This window comes from Lissotriton vulgaris, chromosome 5 (genome assembly GCF_964263255.1).
Source record: "Lissotriton vulgaris chromosome 5, aLisVul1.2, whole genome shotgun sequence".
NCBI lineage: Eukaryota > Metazoa > Chordata > Amphibia > Caudata > Salamandridae > Lissotriton > Lissotriton vulgaris.
This window is the reverse complement of record NC_141693.1, coordinates 34633352-34647926: the sequence shown is the minus strand read 5'-3', so window position 1 is coordinate 34647926 and position 14575 is coordinate 34633352. Positions and strand designations below refer to the sequence as shown.

The 14575-nt window shown below is 48.0% G+C and overlaps 1 protein-coding gene across 2 annotated transcripts in view; it reads right to left on the bottom strand.

Annotated features, from left to right (window-relative positions):
- The window catches only part of ABCF1 (ATP binding cassette subfamily F member 1), a 370902-nt gene that overhangs the window by 17815 nt on the left and 338512 nt on the right, over positions 1-14575 (bottom strand). For both annotated transcript variants that reach the window (XM_086920711.1, XM_086920713.1), the window contains 3 exons: positions 8930-9000; positions 7198-7230; positions 582-750 (listed from right to left, as the gene is read on the bottom strand). In XM_086920711.1, coding sequence (XP_086776837.1) covers positions 582-750; positions 7198-7230; positions 8930-9000 — 273 coding nt within the window. The remainder of the gene's footprint in view (positions 1-581; positions 751-7197; positions 7231-8929; positions 9001-14575) is intronic.

Genomic DNA, 14575 nt, shown 5'->3' with positions numbered 1-14575 from the left:
TGATAAGGATGAGGATTGCAGGACAAGTTAAAGAGTGTCTCTTAACCTCAAAGTATTATAGATCACAAAATATAACCCTAAATCTAAGCTGCTCGGTACCTTCGTTCTTACACCAGGTCCCATTGGTGCTTCAACCACTTGAACATTTGACAGCAGCCACACATTCACAGCATATGGATCTCCCTAAAACAGACGGTGCTCAGATTATATCCAACACCCCAGTGAACATGGACTTTGGGATCAGCTGGCCCCACGTCAAGTTTTGTTATTAAATGGAACTTTCACGGGAGGGTCAGTTGAGTGAATTGGACTGTAAACAAAGCCCACAGTAAGTATCCTAATCATGACATGCGGGATTTACAAGAATATTTGTTCCTTGATGCCCAGCTAGCGGGATACCCAGGGCTGCCCTTCTAGACTGTACTCTGCTTGTCCTAGCACTTGGAGTCAACTTGCGCATCAGTCTGCAAATGTACCTGCTGGTAGGAATCTACCTTGTGAGTAGCATTAGGCGAAACCCATGGATATTCATCAAAATCACTTCTATTAAGGGAGGAGATGTACAGGTTTTCAGCTTGTACCTGATAGCTTGCAGATCTGGATAGTGTGTGCATGGCTCTCAAGTCCGAAGCGCCCCAGGCACTTGCGTGCATCTTGATAGGGAAGGTTGAAGTTCCTTTGCAAATACTCCGTGGCCGTCTCTTCCATGTTCAGCTGGTCCGCGTACTGCTGGTTGAAGAAGCCAATTTTCTGAAGGAGGAGGAGAAACAAAACATTACTTTGTTTTGTGGAGGTTCACGACCCTAGAATGCATCATGGGGAAGAGAATCTGGAAACGTTATGCTGCGTTCGGTGAGTCTCTCTCGAGGCCATTAATCTGGATTTTGGAGGTGTATGCTGTTGTCAGACAGCAATCGCCAAAGAGAATCAAGGTTTGGGTCAAAGAGCTGTATGCTGCTGTGAGGTCATGGGGTGCATAAAATGGTGTGGTTGTGCGACCTCGCCATGTAATACACCATCAACCCCTTCAGGACCAGTATGTTTTGTTTATTAACCTTAACTCAACTCTGGGTAGCTGTGGCTCTGAGCAGCAAGACCCATGCAAAGGACCAAGTGTAAAGCATTTAAACAGCATCAAAACAATTGAAGAAATCGACAACACTTTATAATAGACTGTATTCTTATACATTTTAAGACACTACAACGAAAAAGATATGCAGAAAGTTTCCGGAGATATAGTAATCACGTTTTTTTTTTTACCTGACTGAACAACCACTGGCAAATTCAACAAAACCTTTTCATCAAAGTTTAGGCTAGTTGTAATGCCACCGCTTAGAGCCACTTAAGACAACTAACTCAAACAGGGGGCCAGTGAGGGGGACCAGCCAGGTCCTCAGAAACAGTTACTTCAGCAGGGATAGCCGTCCTCAGTCAGTTTCAGGCACTTTTATCCATTGCAGAGCGTTCCTAGGGAGTGGTCCTGATGCGAGGGATACAGGATGCTGAAGATGTTCAAACGATGCTGAGGATGCGATGTTTAGGGGTTTAGCTGGGACTATTCCTCGGTCAACAAAGGGGGTGAACCGGTCCTGGTCAGAGGCTCAAAGTCCAATGAATTCCTCTTGGTGGTGGCAGAAGCCCAGTCGCCACTGGACTACCGGTGGCCCAGTACTGAGATCACAGGCCAATCCTTCCTGGGTCAATAACTCATCCTCTGTGGATCCCAGCTGCATTTCGATGAGGGCCAGTGAACTTCGGTGCATCTTTCTCCATCGGGTCCTGGTCGCTGGTGCTGCACATGGCTGGCTGATGATTTTGGGTCACCAACTTGGCGCAGCGGGCTTCTCAGCTTTTGTGTCCCTGTGCTGTGAACAGGATGCCAGCTCACTGACCCAAGGAGTCTTTTGGTTTTGGCTGGGCTCTAAAAGAATAATGTTACTTACCCAGTAAGCATTTGCTCTTGACATGTAGAGCTGTACATTCACACGCTGTGCATACTCCTGCCATCTAGTGTTGGGTCAGGATGTTTGCAAATAGTTTTTTTCTTTGAAGAAGTCGGTCCTAGTTAGGAGGAAAGGCGACTCCTCCCTTCGGTGATCGTGCGCATGGGCATCGACTTCATCTTCAGAAAGTTTACCAGTAAGAGGGTGAGAATGGACTAAGTAAGTGTAGTATAGAGATGTCCATGCGTATGAGTATAAGGTTAAGAACTGCAACAACTACAGGGACACGGGTGGGCGCATGTGAATCTACAGCTCTACATGGCAAGAACAGATGCTTACTGGGTAAGTAACATTACCCGTTCGAGCGAAATCCAGAGGTTTCATTCTTGACAAATATTTGGCTTTGAAGGACCATATAAATAACTCGGCCAAAGGAGCACTTTTCACTCTCGGACATCAAACCATTCATCCCTGCAGAGGACTTCAAATGGGTCGTACAATCACTAGTCCTCTCTAAACTGGACTATGGCATGCCATCCTCACTGGAACCCCTAAAGTCCACCTAGCCCCCCTTATTGCTGTGCACAATTTGGCGGCCAGGCTCATTACGGACTGTAAACGATTTGACCACATCACGCCTGCCCTCAAATCCCTAAATTGGCTGCCCATCGAAGGAAGATGGTTTTATAAGACTGACTGCATCACACACAAAGCTCTCCACCAACAATCCCCGGAGGACCAAACAAACAAACTCTAAAAAACGGGCTGCTCCTGACTGATGAGAAGCTACACTGCGCTCCTCCTCGTCCCCCGTTACTAAAAAATAAATCCACACAAACTCGCTCCTTCTATAGAAATGCTCCGAACATCTGGAATGCCCTCCCGAGGGACCTGCGCTGCAACCCCTCCTACCTCAGCTTTAGAACCACCCCCTCACCAACCACCCCAGACACCCGGAAACCAGCGATTGATGACTGGACAGCCCTCACCACCGAAGACCCACTGAAGACAATGCAGTCAATCCACTCAGGGGCCCCCACGGACCCCTGCCCCACCACATCTTCAACAGAGCCGCCAACACCATCGCACCCATGCTCCGCCAAACCATCAACCGCCTCGTTCCCCAACGACTGGAAACACGCCGAGGTCAACCCCCTCCTAAAGAAACCCTCAGCGGACCCCACCGACCTCAAAAACTACAGACCCATCTCCCTGCTCCCGTTCCCAGCGAAAGTCATCGAGAAAGCCATCAACAGCCAACTCGCCACATTCATTGAAGAACACAACATCCTCGACTCCTCCCAATCCGGCTTCAGAAAAAACCACAGTACGGAAACCGCCCTCCTCGCCGCAACAGACGACATCCGCACCTTACTGGACAAAGGAGAAACAGTAGCCCTCATCCTCCTCGACCTATCAGCGGCGTTCGACACAGTCTCCCACCGCACCCTAATACGCAGACTCTACGATGCAGGAATCCAGGACAAGGCCCTCGACTGGATCTGCTCCTTCCTCTCCGGCAGGACGCAGCGGGTCAGACTCCCCCCTTTCCTCTCGGACCCCACACCGATCACCTGCGGAGTCCCCCAGGGCTCCTCCCTCAGCCTGACGCTCTTCAACGTCTACATGGCTCCACTTGCCCCCATCGTCAGAACCTACGGACTCAACATCGTGTCATATGCAGACGACACCCAGCTCATCCTGATCAACTCTGTCTCATCTTCCTGCTTCCACACCCTCCGCCTCCTTTGTAAGACCTTCAAATGGATCCCCCTCGAACACCGAAAGACAGTCACTCACGCCCTGGTCACCAGCAGACTCGACTACGGCAACACACTCTACGCCGGAATAAACAAAAACCTCATCCGCAAGCTACAGAATATCCAGAACGCCGCCGCAAGACTGGTCCTCAACCTGCCAAAACACTGCCACATCTCCCAGCACCTGCGCACACTCCACTGGCTCCCCGTCGAGGCGAGAATCACCTTTAAGATGCTCACCCACGCACACAAGGCCCTCCACGGCACCGGACCAGCATACCTGAACAGACGACTCAAATTCCACGCACCCCAAAGGACCCTACGATCAGCCCAGCTTTCCTACGCCGTGGTCACCCGCACCAGAAAGACCAGATCGGGAGGCCGCTCCTTCTCCTTCCTCGCGGCCAAAGCATGGAACGCCCTTCCGCTCCACCTCAGACAGACATCGCTCCCCATCTTCGCAAGAAACCTCAAAACCTGGCTCTTCGACAGACACCCTCCTTGATGGAATGGAACCTGCACCCCCCCCCACCCCTAGCGCCTTGAGACCCTTACGGGTGAGTAGTCGCGCTTTAACAAACTCCTGATTGATTTAGAAAATACCTAAAATATCAGCTCTCAACAAATATTGGAGTCTATAATCACTCTAGACCTTGCTGTCCGTTTCCCCTGCATTGGTCATCTTTCTGCTTACCTGGTTCTCCCTTTTACTCTTCCTTCTGTGTACCGCGACCTTAGCTCTCCCAGGTTGCGCTGTTATCCTAGCAGCTCCAACTTCTGTACTGTGTAGCGGTCTGTGGGCACTCTCCCTTTTTTTTTTTTTTTTAAATTTATCTTTTGCTCTCTACCCCCCTACCCCTGCCTTCTACCTCTACAATTTGTTCTCCCCTGTTGATACTCTCTATTCTGCTCCGAGTCGTTTCCTCCATTTTATTAGTTAAATGTTTATAACCTGTGAATCATCCAGAATTCTACTGCCCTTCACTTCATGAGAGATGTGCTTGCTATTGCTTTTTTTGACTGCTCCTCTAAAGCGCTCTGATACCTCCGGGTCTAGCCAGCGCTATATAAAATCTTACAAATAAATAAACAAGTTCATCCATAGGGCATTGCCCTTTGATAACGGGTGTGGGTACCTGGAGCTGAAGTATGGGCATTTTGTATTTTCGGCTGCGGCAAATAAGTCTATTTGTGGAAACGCCCAGTTTTGGAAGTACAGAAGGAGAACTTGGTGGTGAAGTTTCCACTCGTGGATTTGTTGACTTCTGCTGAGAAGATCTGCAATTTGATTGTTTACCCCAAGGAGATGCTCTGCCAGAAGATAAATCTTGTGGTGAATCGCTGATTTCCGAATGGCTTGAGTAAGTGTTGACAGTTGGAGAGTGTGTTCCGCCTTGCTTCTGCAAATAGTACTTTGCTGTCATATTGTCTGTCCGGACTAGGACAGTCTTGGCTATGAGGAGAGTGTGGAAAGCTTTTAGTGCTAGGAAAACAGCTAAGACCTCTAGATAGTTGATGTGGGGAGTTTGTTGCTCCAATATCTTGTTTTGTGTAACTTTTCAGATGAGCCCCCCAACCTGTTAGAGACGCTTAAATATTGTGTATTCTGGCTACATTGGGAGAAGCTAGAGCTTTGACTGTGTCTAGAGCGGCTCCTAGATAAGACTGCTGCAGGTGAGATTATTGCGCATTGATGGTGAAGCCAGTTGATGAAGTCGATCTATTGTGATCTGTGTGTGTTGCAGACAGTGCTGGTAAGAGCTGGCTTTAAAGAGCCAGTCGTCTAGATAAGGGAAGACGTGAATTTAGTTGTCTTCTGTGATGAGCAGCGACCACTGCCAGGCATTTGGTAAAGACGCTGGGCGCTGTACTTAGTCCGAAGGGAAATACTTTGAATTGGTAGTGCTTGCTATCTCAAATTTTAGGTATTTGCGATGAGCTGGATGAATCGAACATAAAAATATGCGTCTTTTAAGTCCAGGGTAGACATAGTCTGCTATTTGCAAAAGGGGGAGCAAAAGTGGGAGCACTTGTTGAAGGGTTACCATGTGAAAATGTTCTAATAGTATGTAGAGGCTTAGCTACATCAATGGAGAGCTAACAGAGCACGGTTAGGCCTCGAAGGCCTTCCACAAAGCTTTCCGATAGAAGATAGATTCTGATGCTAAAACGATACGTGGAGAAGTGGGAACACGCACGAAAACAATACTGTCTAAGTACAGAAGATTGCCCGTCGAAGGGAACAAGAGAAACGGTTTCGAACCGGAGTGTAGCAATATTCTTCCAAACCCGATGGCGGAAAAAAAACATCTTGAGGATGGAGTCGATGACCATGCGCACTATCACCGAAAGGAGGAGTCACCTTACCTCGTGACTAAGAAAGACTGCCTCGAAGAAAAACAACTTGCAAACATCCGGACTCAACACTAGATGGCAGGAGTATGCAAAGCATGTGTATCTACAGAACACATGGCTTGAACGTAAATGTTATTCTTGATAGAGTGTCTGGCTGAGGTAAGATGTCAGAGTCTTTTTATGTTGGATCAGTGAAGGGAGTGGAGATTGCTTTTTAGCATAGAAGCCGGTTTTGGTAACAAAAACACTCAAGTGTCTTGACTTCGAGATTCAATAGTTATCAAAGATGATGTTGGGCATCGAGTGGTCCTAACTATAGTTGTCAGGTTTAAGTGCTGAGGTGGTTTTCAGCAACGGTGCAAGGTAACATTTCTAAGCTGCTCCTTGTTATGGAGGTGTGCCGTCTATGGCGGTCAATCCTCTAGTTCAGCACATCGCTGAGTTCTGAGGCAGTCACAGTTCTTAAATGTGACTTCTATACAGGTGAATCTTTCGAATCATCAGATTGCTCTGTTCCGAGACAGTCACAGTTCTTACGTGTGCCTTCTATTGAGGTCAATCCTCCGCTTCATCCGATCGCTTAGTTCTGAGGCAGTCAAGGTTCTTAAATGTGACTTCTATACAGGTGAATCTTTCGATTCATCAGATTGCTCTGTTCCGAGACAGTCACAGTTCTTACGCGTGCCTTCTATTGAGGTCAATCCTCTGCTTCATTTGATCGCTTGGCTCCGAGGAAGTCCTAGTTCTTGTAATAGTCAATTCTTTGCTCAAAGTTTTCCCAGTTTCGGGCATCAAAAAGTTTAACAGATGCGCAGCATCAACATGGCAGCTTAAACACATACGAGATGACCAAAAGATGCAGTCTATAGCTTGAGGGATTGCGGGTTTCAGGGTAGTGTCACGAGGCTAAGATCCGATGTAAGGAGTGCACACAGGATGTGCTCTCTAGCTACACATGCAGCAAACATTTTTCTTCATCGAGTGACCTAGCTGCTTTGCATTTAGGTAGAGGTGTTTAATGTTCAAGAATTTCAATGAAGGTACTATGAAAACCAATAATGAGACATCAGACATTAGGAGCTTTATGCTAATTTAGGAGGAGGGGCAGAGGTATAAACCGAGAATATAGAGAAACTTACCAGTCTGTGGTTCTTCCTCATTTCTCCTTTTGTCTAGAAAGAAAGTGGAAAACATCTGTGTTATAAGGACAGGCTGCCTCCATCGCTTGCATGAACAATCCCAAGTTAGTATTACTGAATGTGTTAGTAAAGCTTCCTGCGTGTTAGTACTCGGCGCGCTCGGTGTATCGGCGGCGTATGGTGTCTAACAAGAGCACCCCATGCGAAAGGCACAAGTTGCATTGATAAGGTACCACAAGCCTGGTTTTGTGCAATCTGGAGTGCAAACATTGTTTAAAATGCTTTGCTTTGTGTGCACGTGGCTTGGTGTGTGCACAGTGCATACGGAGCGCGAACACCTGGCTTTGGACACATCTGTCTGCATACTGGGCGCAAAGACCTGGCGTTGGACACATCTGTCTGCATACTGAGCGCAAAGACCTGGCTTTGGACACATCTGTCTGCATACTGAGCGCAAACACCTGGCTGTGGACACATCTGTCTGCATACTAAGCACAAACACCTGGCTTTGGACACATCTGTCTGCATACTGAGCGTGAAGACCTGGCTTTGGACACATCTGTCTGCATACTGAGCGCAAATACCTGGCTTTGGACACATCTGCATACTGAGCGCAAAGACCTGGCTTTGGACACATCTGTCTGCATACCGAGCGCAAAGACCAGTCTTTGGACACATCTGTCTGCATACTGAGCGCAAACACCTAGCTTTGGACACATCTGTCTGCATACTGAGCGCAAAGACCAGTCTTTGGACACATCTGTCTGCATACCGAGCGCAAAGACCAGTCTTTGGACACATCTGTCTGCATACTGAGCGCAAACACCTAGCTTTGGACACATCTGTCTGCATACCGAGCGCAAAGACCAGTCTTTGGACACATCTGTCTGCATACTGAGCACAAACACCTGGCTTTGGACACATCTGTCTGCATACTGAGCACAAACACCTGGCTGTGGACACATCTGTCTGCATACTGAGCACAAACACCTGGCTTTGGACACATCTGTCTGCATACTGAGCGTGAACACCTGGCTTTGGACACATCTGTCTGCATACCGAGCGCAAAGACCGGTCTTTGGACACATCTGTCTGCATACTGAGCGCAAACACCTAGCTTTGGACACATCTGTCTGCATACTGAGCGCGAACACCTGACTTTAGACATCTGTCTGCATACTGAGCGCAAAGACCCTGTATATTATATGTCAGGACCTTGTGTTCTGCGTACCTATTGGAACGGTGTGTACCCAAATATACACAGCAGGCAGGCCTTGGCTTAGTGTAATCACAAAGGAATACACAGTGTTTGCATGGCAGTCTGCAAGATTTGCTCCCTGCAGTCCGCAGTGAAATCTAGGAGTATGCAAAAGTTAGTATGTTTTAGTACACGCACATCATTGTGTACAGGCACATGATTGTGAACAACATAAGTACATGCCTTGGAATTTATGCATGCATGTGAATAACAGATACATGTCTTTGTAGGTCGGCAATACTGAACTGCATTGCGGCATGCCTTGAAATGCATGCAGAACATGGATGCAGTTTTTTTGTACATGTGTAAGCCTTCATGTGCGTGAATGAGAGAACTGCATTCTTGCATGTTTTTGTACGTGTGCGTGACTGAACAGCATTGGTGCATGCCTTAGTCTGAACTACATCCATGTCTGTCTTGCTATGTACACCGGGAGGATACAAGAGCAGTCTTGGGTCTGCCACGAGGACTCACCGGGTTCAGCTTGCCCGTTAACAGGAGCAGTAAGGTACTCTTCCCCACACCATTGGGTCCCACAATACAGACTGAAAGAGAAACAAAATAGGATGAGCAGGACATGGAGAAGGAATCGTTACTTGCCTGTTATCCTAGTTCTCCACCAATACAACCCTAAGTCTGACGGGAAGGAGTGGGTGCAACCTGGGCATGTGTGTGTGAGGGATATACAAACACGCTGTCCCCAAAGCACCAGGCAGAGGATTGGGGGAGGGCAGCTATAACCTGGGGCATGTGTGCGAGGCTTATTCAAACATGATGTACTCTAGGCAGGAGGAGAAAGGGGGGGGGGGGGGTGATACAAGCATGCTGTAGTCAATATAGAATGAGGGTGTGAGGGTGGGGTCTGTACCTCTGGTATGGGTTGGGGACATAAAAGCAAACTATGTAGAATGGCAGAGAGAGGGATACGTGCAGACTCCAAGCTGTGACTGATGTAAGAGGGCGAAGGCTGTCCGAAGGCACACAGGGTTAGGCTAGTAGGCGCTATGCAAGGTACGAGGCGGGATGAGACTGTCCCAAAGGCCTAGAGTGAGAGGAGTCTAGCAGACTCTCCGTGAAGCATTTGGGGACAAAACGGTTGCACAGAAAACAGAGGAAAAAGGGGGGGGGGGGGGTTAAAGTGAGGAGAAGGCGGTAAACTAAGGAAGCAAAAGAGCAGGATGCATACAAGGCACAGACAGATGTGAAGCAAGCATACAAGGAGGCGACTGGAGGGGGAATGGGCAAGCACACTGTACCAAAGGCACAGAGGCAGGTGTGGGAAGCAGACAGAAGTCATGAAGAGAAACAAGCATGCTGTACGAAGCACACATGGGTGAAAAGCAGGAGCCATTAGTGAGCGTCCACAGCAAAAGGCATGGAAGGCAAAAGAGCAGGCTGTACTGCAGGCACGGACCGCGAACAACCAGGCTGTACTACAGGCACAGACAACAAAGAAGCAGGCTGTACTACAAGCACAGAGAGTGAACAAGCAAGCTGTACTACAGGCACAGAGTGAACAAGCAGGCTGTACTGCAGGCACAGAGTGAACAAGCAGGCTGTACTACAGGCACAGACAACGAACACGCAGGCTGTACTGCAGGCACAGACAACTAACAAGCAGGCTGTACTGCAGGCACAGACAGTGAAAAAGCAAGCTGTACTGCAGGCACAGCCAGTGAAAAAGCAAGCTGTACTGCAGGCACAGACAACGAACAAGCAGGCTGTACTGCAGGCACAGACAGTGAAAAAGCAAGCTGTACTGCAGGCACAGCCAGTGAAAAAGCGGGCTGTACTGCAGGCACAGACAGTGAAAAAGCAAGCTGTACTGCAGGCACAGACAGTGAAAAAGCAAGCTGTACTGCAGGCACAGACCGTGAAAAAGCAAGCTGTACTGCAGGCACAGATCGTGAAAAAGCAAGCTGTACTGCAGGCACAGCCAGTAAAAAAGCAAGCTGTACTGCAGGCACAGACCGTGAAAAAGCAAGCTGCACTGCAGGCACAGACCGTGAAAAAGCAAGCTGTACTGCAGGCACAGACAGTGAAAAAGCGGGCTGTACCCAATGGACAGAGGGGAAATGAGCAGACACTTTTGAAGGCACGGCGGAGGGGGCGGGTGGGGGGCGGTTCGGGGTGAGCAAAATGTACTAATTGTAAGGAGGAGGAAAAGGCATCCTGTGCCAAAGGATTGGATAGAAGGGGGAGCTGCAACTAAGTCACTGACGGGGGCTGCTAGGATGTGACAACTGCTTGTTGGAGAACATCCCGGCAAGTACAAAGGGATCAGAGTCGAAACAATCGAGTGCGCGGTATCTTGATACATGAATCTCAACACCAAACAACAGCACCGATCAGTATGAACATGTTCCAGAGCTCATTTAATTTAATGAAGAAATTCTGATCAAGGAAGACAAAAAATACTTACCTGTACCTACAGTTTTTCAACATGAATCTATTTTGTAGATTCGCATGCTTGAATTATTCCCCAACGTCAGACAGGGAACACTCTGTAGTCCAGTGGTCTTCAAACTTTTTGATGTCGAGACCCCCTTGTCAAACATTTTTAGATTTAAGGACCCTCTCTGACAAAATTTTCGAGAAATCGAGTCTAGCCTAGCACCAACGTAGCAAGATGGTTTTTGTACGGGAAGAGGCACCTTCCTTCACCAAAACAATCCTGAGGGGCGTTTTCCTATTTCTATGTGAGCAGAATGCAGCACACATGCAAAGATGAAAAACGAGGAGAAACAAAAACATTTCTCCTCGTTCCGCTTCTGCTGGAGAGGCAGCAGTTTTTGGAGCTGCCCCAGGTTTATGTGAATTTGTAAATAAGGGGCAGCATCAATATCCAGAGGCTCTGCGTGGGAACCCCAGGCAAAGCCCATGGAACATCTCCTTGATCAGACCCCCCCAGGATATTGCGGCATAGATTTGAAAATTTTGCGCCACAAAAATTTAATTTTAGTGGCACAAAAATTGAAATTTTGGGGCATTATTGCGGCACTTTATTTTACTTGTAATCATTCCTTTCCAGCCTTAAATCATTGAAACTGTTTTAGCAGAGCATTCCAATTTGAAATAGACATGTTTAAAGTGTGTGAGAGTGTTTGTTTACCTTATTCTCCTTTGTGGTAACATTCTGGATCATAGGTTAAGCCAAGCACAATAGCCCAGGGTTGCTAGTCCTCCTGTTTTCTGTGGCACTGTGCTGACTTGGGGCTAGCGGTTCCAAGCCCCAAAGGGAAAGAGGTGTCCTGTGGCCGCTTGGTCATGTAGAGCACGTCTGCAGACTCCTCGGAGGGAAGCCTGGCTTCGGACCTGCGTGACTGGGGGTGTAAGTGGTGCAGATGGAAGGGACCCTTGACTTGGAAATGAAGGGCTGGCCAATGGACGACTGGAACATGCAGAGCACATTTAAATGCCCCTCAGAGGGCAGCCTGGCATCAGGTGAGTAATTGAAGGTGGAAGTGGGACAGATGGAAGGGACCTTTGACTTGGGAATTAAGGCCCTATCAATGTCTGGTGCATGCAGAACATGTCTACAGACTCCTCTGAGCATGTCTAGAGACTCCTTGGATGGCAGCCTGGAAAAGGGCATGGTCTGTTGACCGTGGCAGTAGGGGGTAGGTGGTACTGTCACTGGAAGGAAAGAGCAAAAACAACAGTTGATGGACAGAATGCAGAACAATGTCATACATTCACCCCAGTACAGAGATCTGGGCCTAAATCTATAGATTGTTTGCTCACCATGCAATTCCAGTTTGAACACAGCCATATGCAATTCAGCCTTGACCCTGTGCCTCATGGGAACAGTCCAGCCCGAACTGACAAGCTAGGTCCTCCCTGGACTGGAAACAAGCATCCAAGGACCGGTTTCTGGCTTTCAGCCCTCATCAGCCAGTATAGCTGGACTCCAGTGGTGTGGAGAGCCTGGGACTCACGTCTGAGTATACCCAGCACACTCGGGGTCACCAATGCAAAAACAACAGGTGATGGACAGAATGTAGAACAATGTCGCACATTCACCCCAGTACAGAGATCTGGATCTAAATCCATTGTTTTGTGCTCACCAGGCCATTCCAGTTTGAACCCAGCCATATGCACCTTGTGTGTTTCACTGGAAGGGAAGGGCCCTTGACTTGTAATTGCATTGATATAGTGCTTGCTACCCTGACAAGGCATCAAGGCGCATTTCGGTGAGTACACGCTATCCGGAACCCAAAAATGATTAGTGGTGAATTAGTATCGGGAAATACTAAATGAATTTGAGCTGTGGACGCGTGAGTCTGTTAGTTGGATTGGAAAGGATAGTGGAGGAATAGAAGAGGGAAGGGTCTAAAAAGTGCGTATTTGGAGATCAGAACATTAGGAGGTTTGGCAAAGTAAAGAAGAGATGGAGGGGCAAGAGTCTAGAGGTGGATCAGGGAGAAAGAGGAGGTATTGCATGAGTCTAGGAGGGATACATGAGGGAAGGGTGTAGAAAGGCTTGTATTTATGGAATTATGTGTATAGCAGAACTTAAAAACAAGCTCAGCACAACACAGTACCTGGAGAGCTTGAAATACATTAGTTTTATTTTGGTGAAAGACACAGGAATGCTCCTAATAACTTTTACCCATGTAACTAATCTTGCAAATGTGCCATCCTTAACTGGTCATATTTTGCCTCTACAAACTCCTCCAACAAGTGAAAATTTGCGGCAAATAAGCATCATGCCCCTAAATATTACATGATTCAGAAAAGGGGGTGGTGATGAACAGAGTGTCTGAAATAAGCAGACCACTCTTACCCAGTCCAAAGATCAGGGCTTGATCCATCACCGTTATTTATCTCACTGCACCATCCCAGCTCAGAACCTGGCTATATGCAAATCAGTCTGTCCCTGGCCCAGTGCATCATGGGAACAGGGCAGACTAAACTACCAAGCCAATTCTTCACCAGAAAGGAGACAAGCTACCGGGGACCGGTTTCTGGCATTTCAGCCGTCTTCGGCCCGGCTTGCTTGAATCCTGATGGTGCAGTGAGAAAGGGACTCATGTCTGAGTATACCCTGCCACACCTATAGTGGCCAAAAACGATTCAGAAAAGGGGGTGTCGATGAACAGAGTGTCTGAATTAAGCAGACCACTCTTACCCAGTCCAAAGATCAGGGCTTGATCCATCACCATTATTTATCTCACTGCACCATCCCAGCTCAGAACCTGGCTATATGCAAATCAGTCTGTCCCTGGCCCAGTGCATCATGGGAACAGGGCAGACTAAACTACCAAGCCAATTCTTCACCAGAAAGGAGACAAGCTACCGGGGACCGGATTCTGGCATTTCAGCCGTCTTCGGCCCGGCTTGCTTGAATCCTGATGGTGCAGTGAGAAAGGGACTCATGTCTGAGTATACCCTGCCACACCTATAGTGGCCAAAAACGATTCAGAAAAGGGGGTGGTGATGAACAGAGTGTCTGAATTAAGCAGACCACTCTTACCCAGTCCAAAGATCAGGGCTTGATCCATCACCGTTATTTATCTCACTGCACCATCCCAGCTCAGAACCTGGCTATATGCAAATCAGTCTGTCCCTGGCCCAGTGCATCATGGGAACAGGACAGACTAGTTTGGTTTGCCCTGTTCCCATCATGCACTGGGACAGGAACAGACAAATTTGCATATAGCCAGGTTCTGAGCTGGGATGGTGCAGTGAGCTAAAAAACGGTGTTGGATCTAGCCCTGATCTCTTGACTGGGTGAGTATTCTGCTTAATTCAGAAACTCTGTCCATCACCACCCCTTGTTGTTTAATTATTTTGTCCACCATAAGCGTGGAAGAGTATACTCAGATGTGAGTCCCTTGCTCTTTGCACCATCAGGATTCAAGCAAGCCGGGCCGAAGATGGCTGTAATGCCAGAGACCGGTCCCCGGAAGCTTGTTTCCTTCCCAGTGAAAGAATTGGCTTTGTAGTTTGGTTTGCCCTGTTCCCATCATGCACTGGGACATGAACAGACTAATTTGCATATAGCCAGGTTCTGAGCTGGGATGGTGCAGTGAGCTAAAAAACGGTGTTGGATCTAGCCCTGATCTCTTGACTGGGTGAGAGTATTCTGCTTAATTCAGAAACTCTGTCCATCACCAC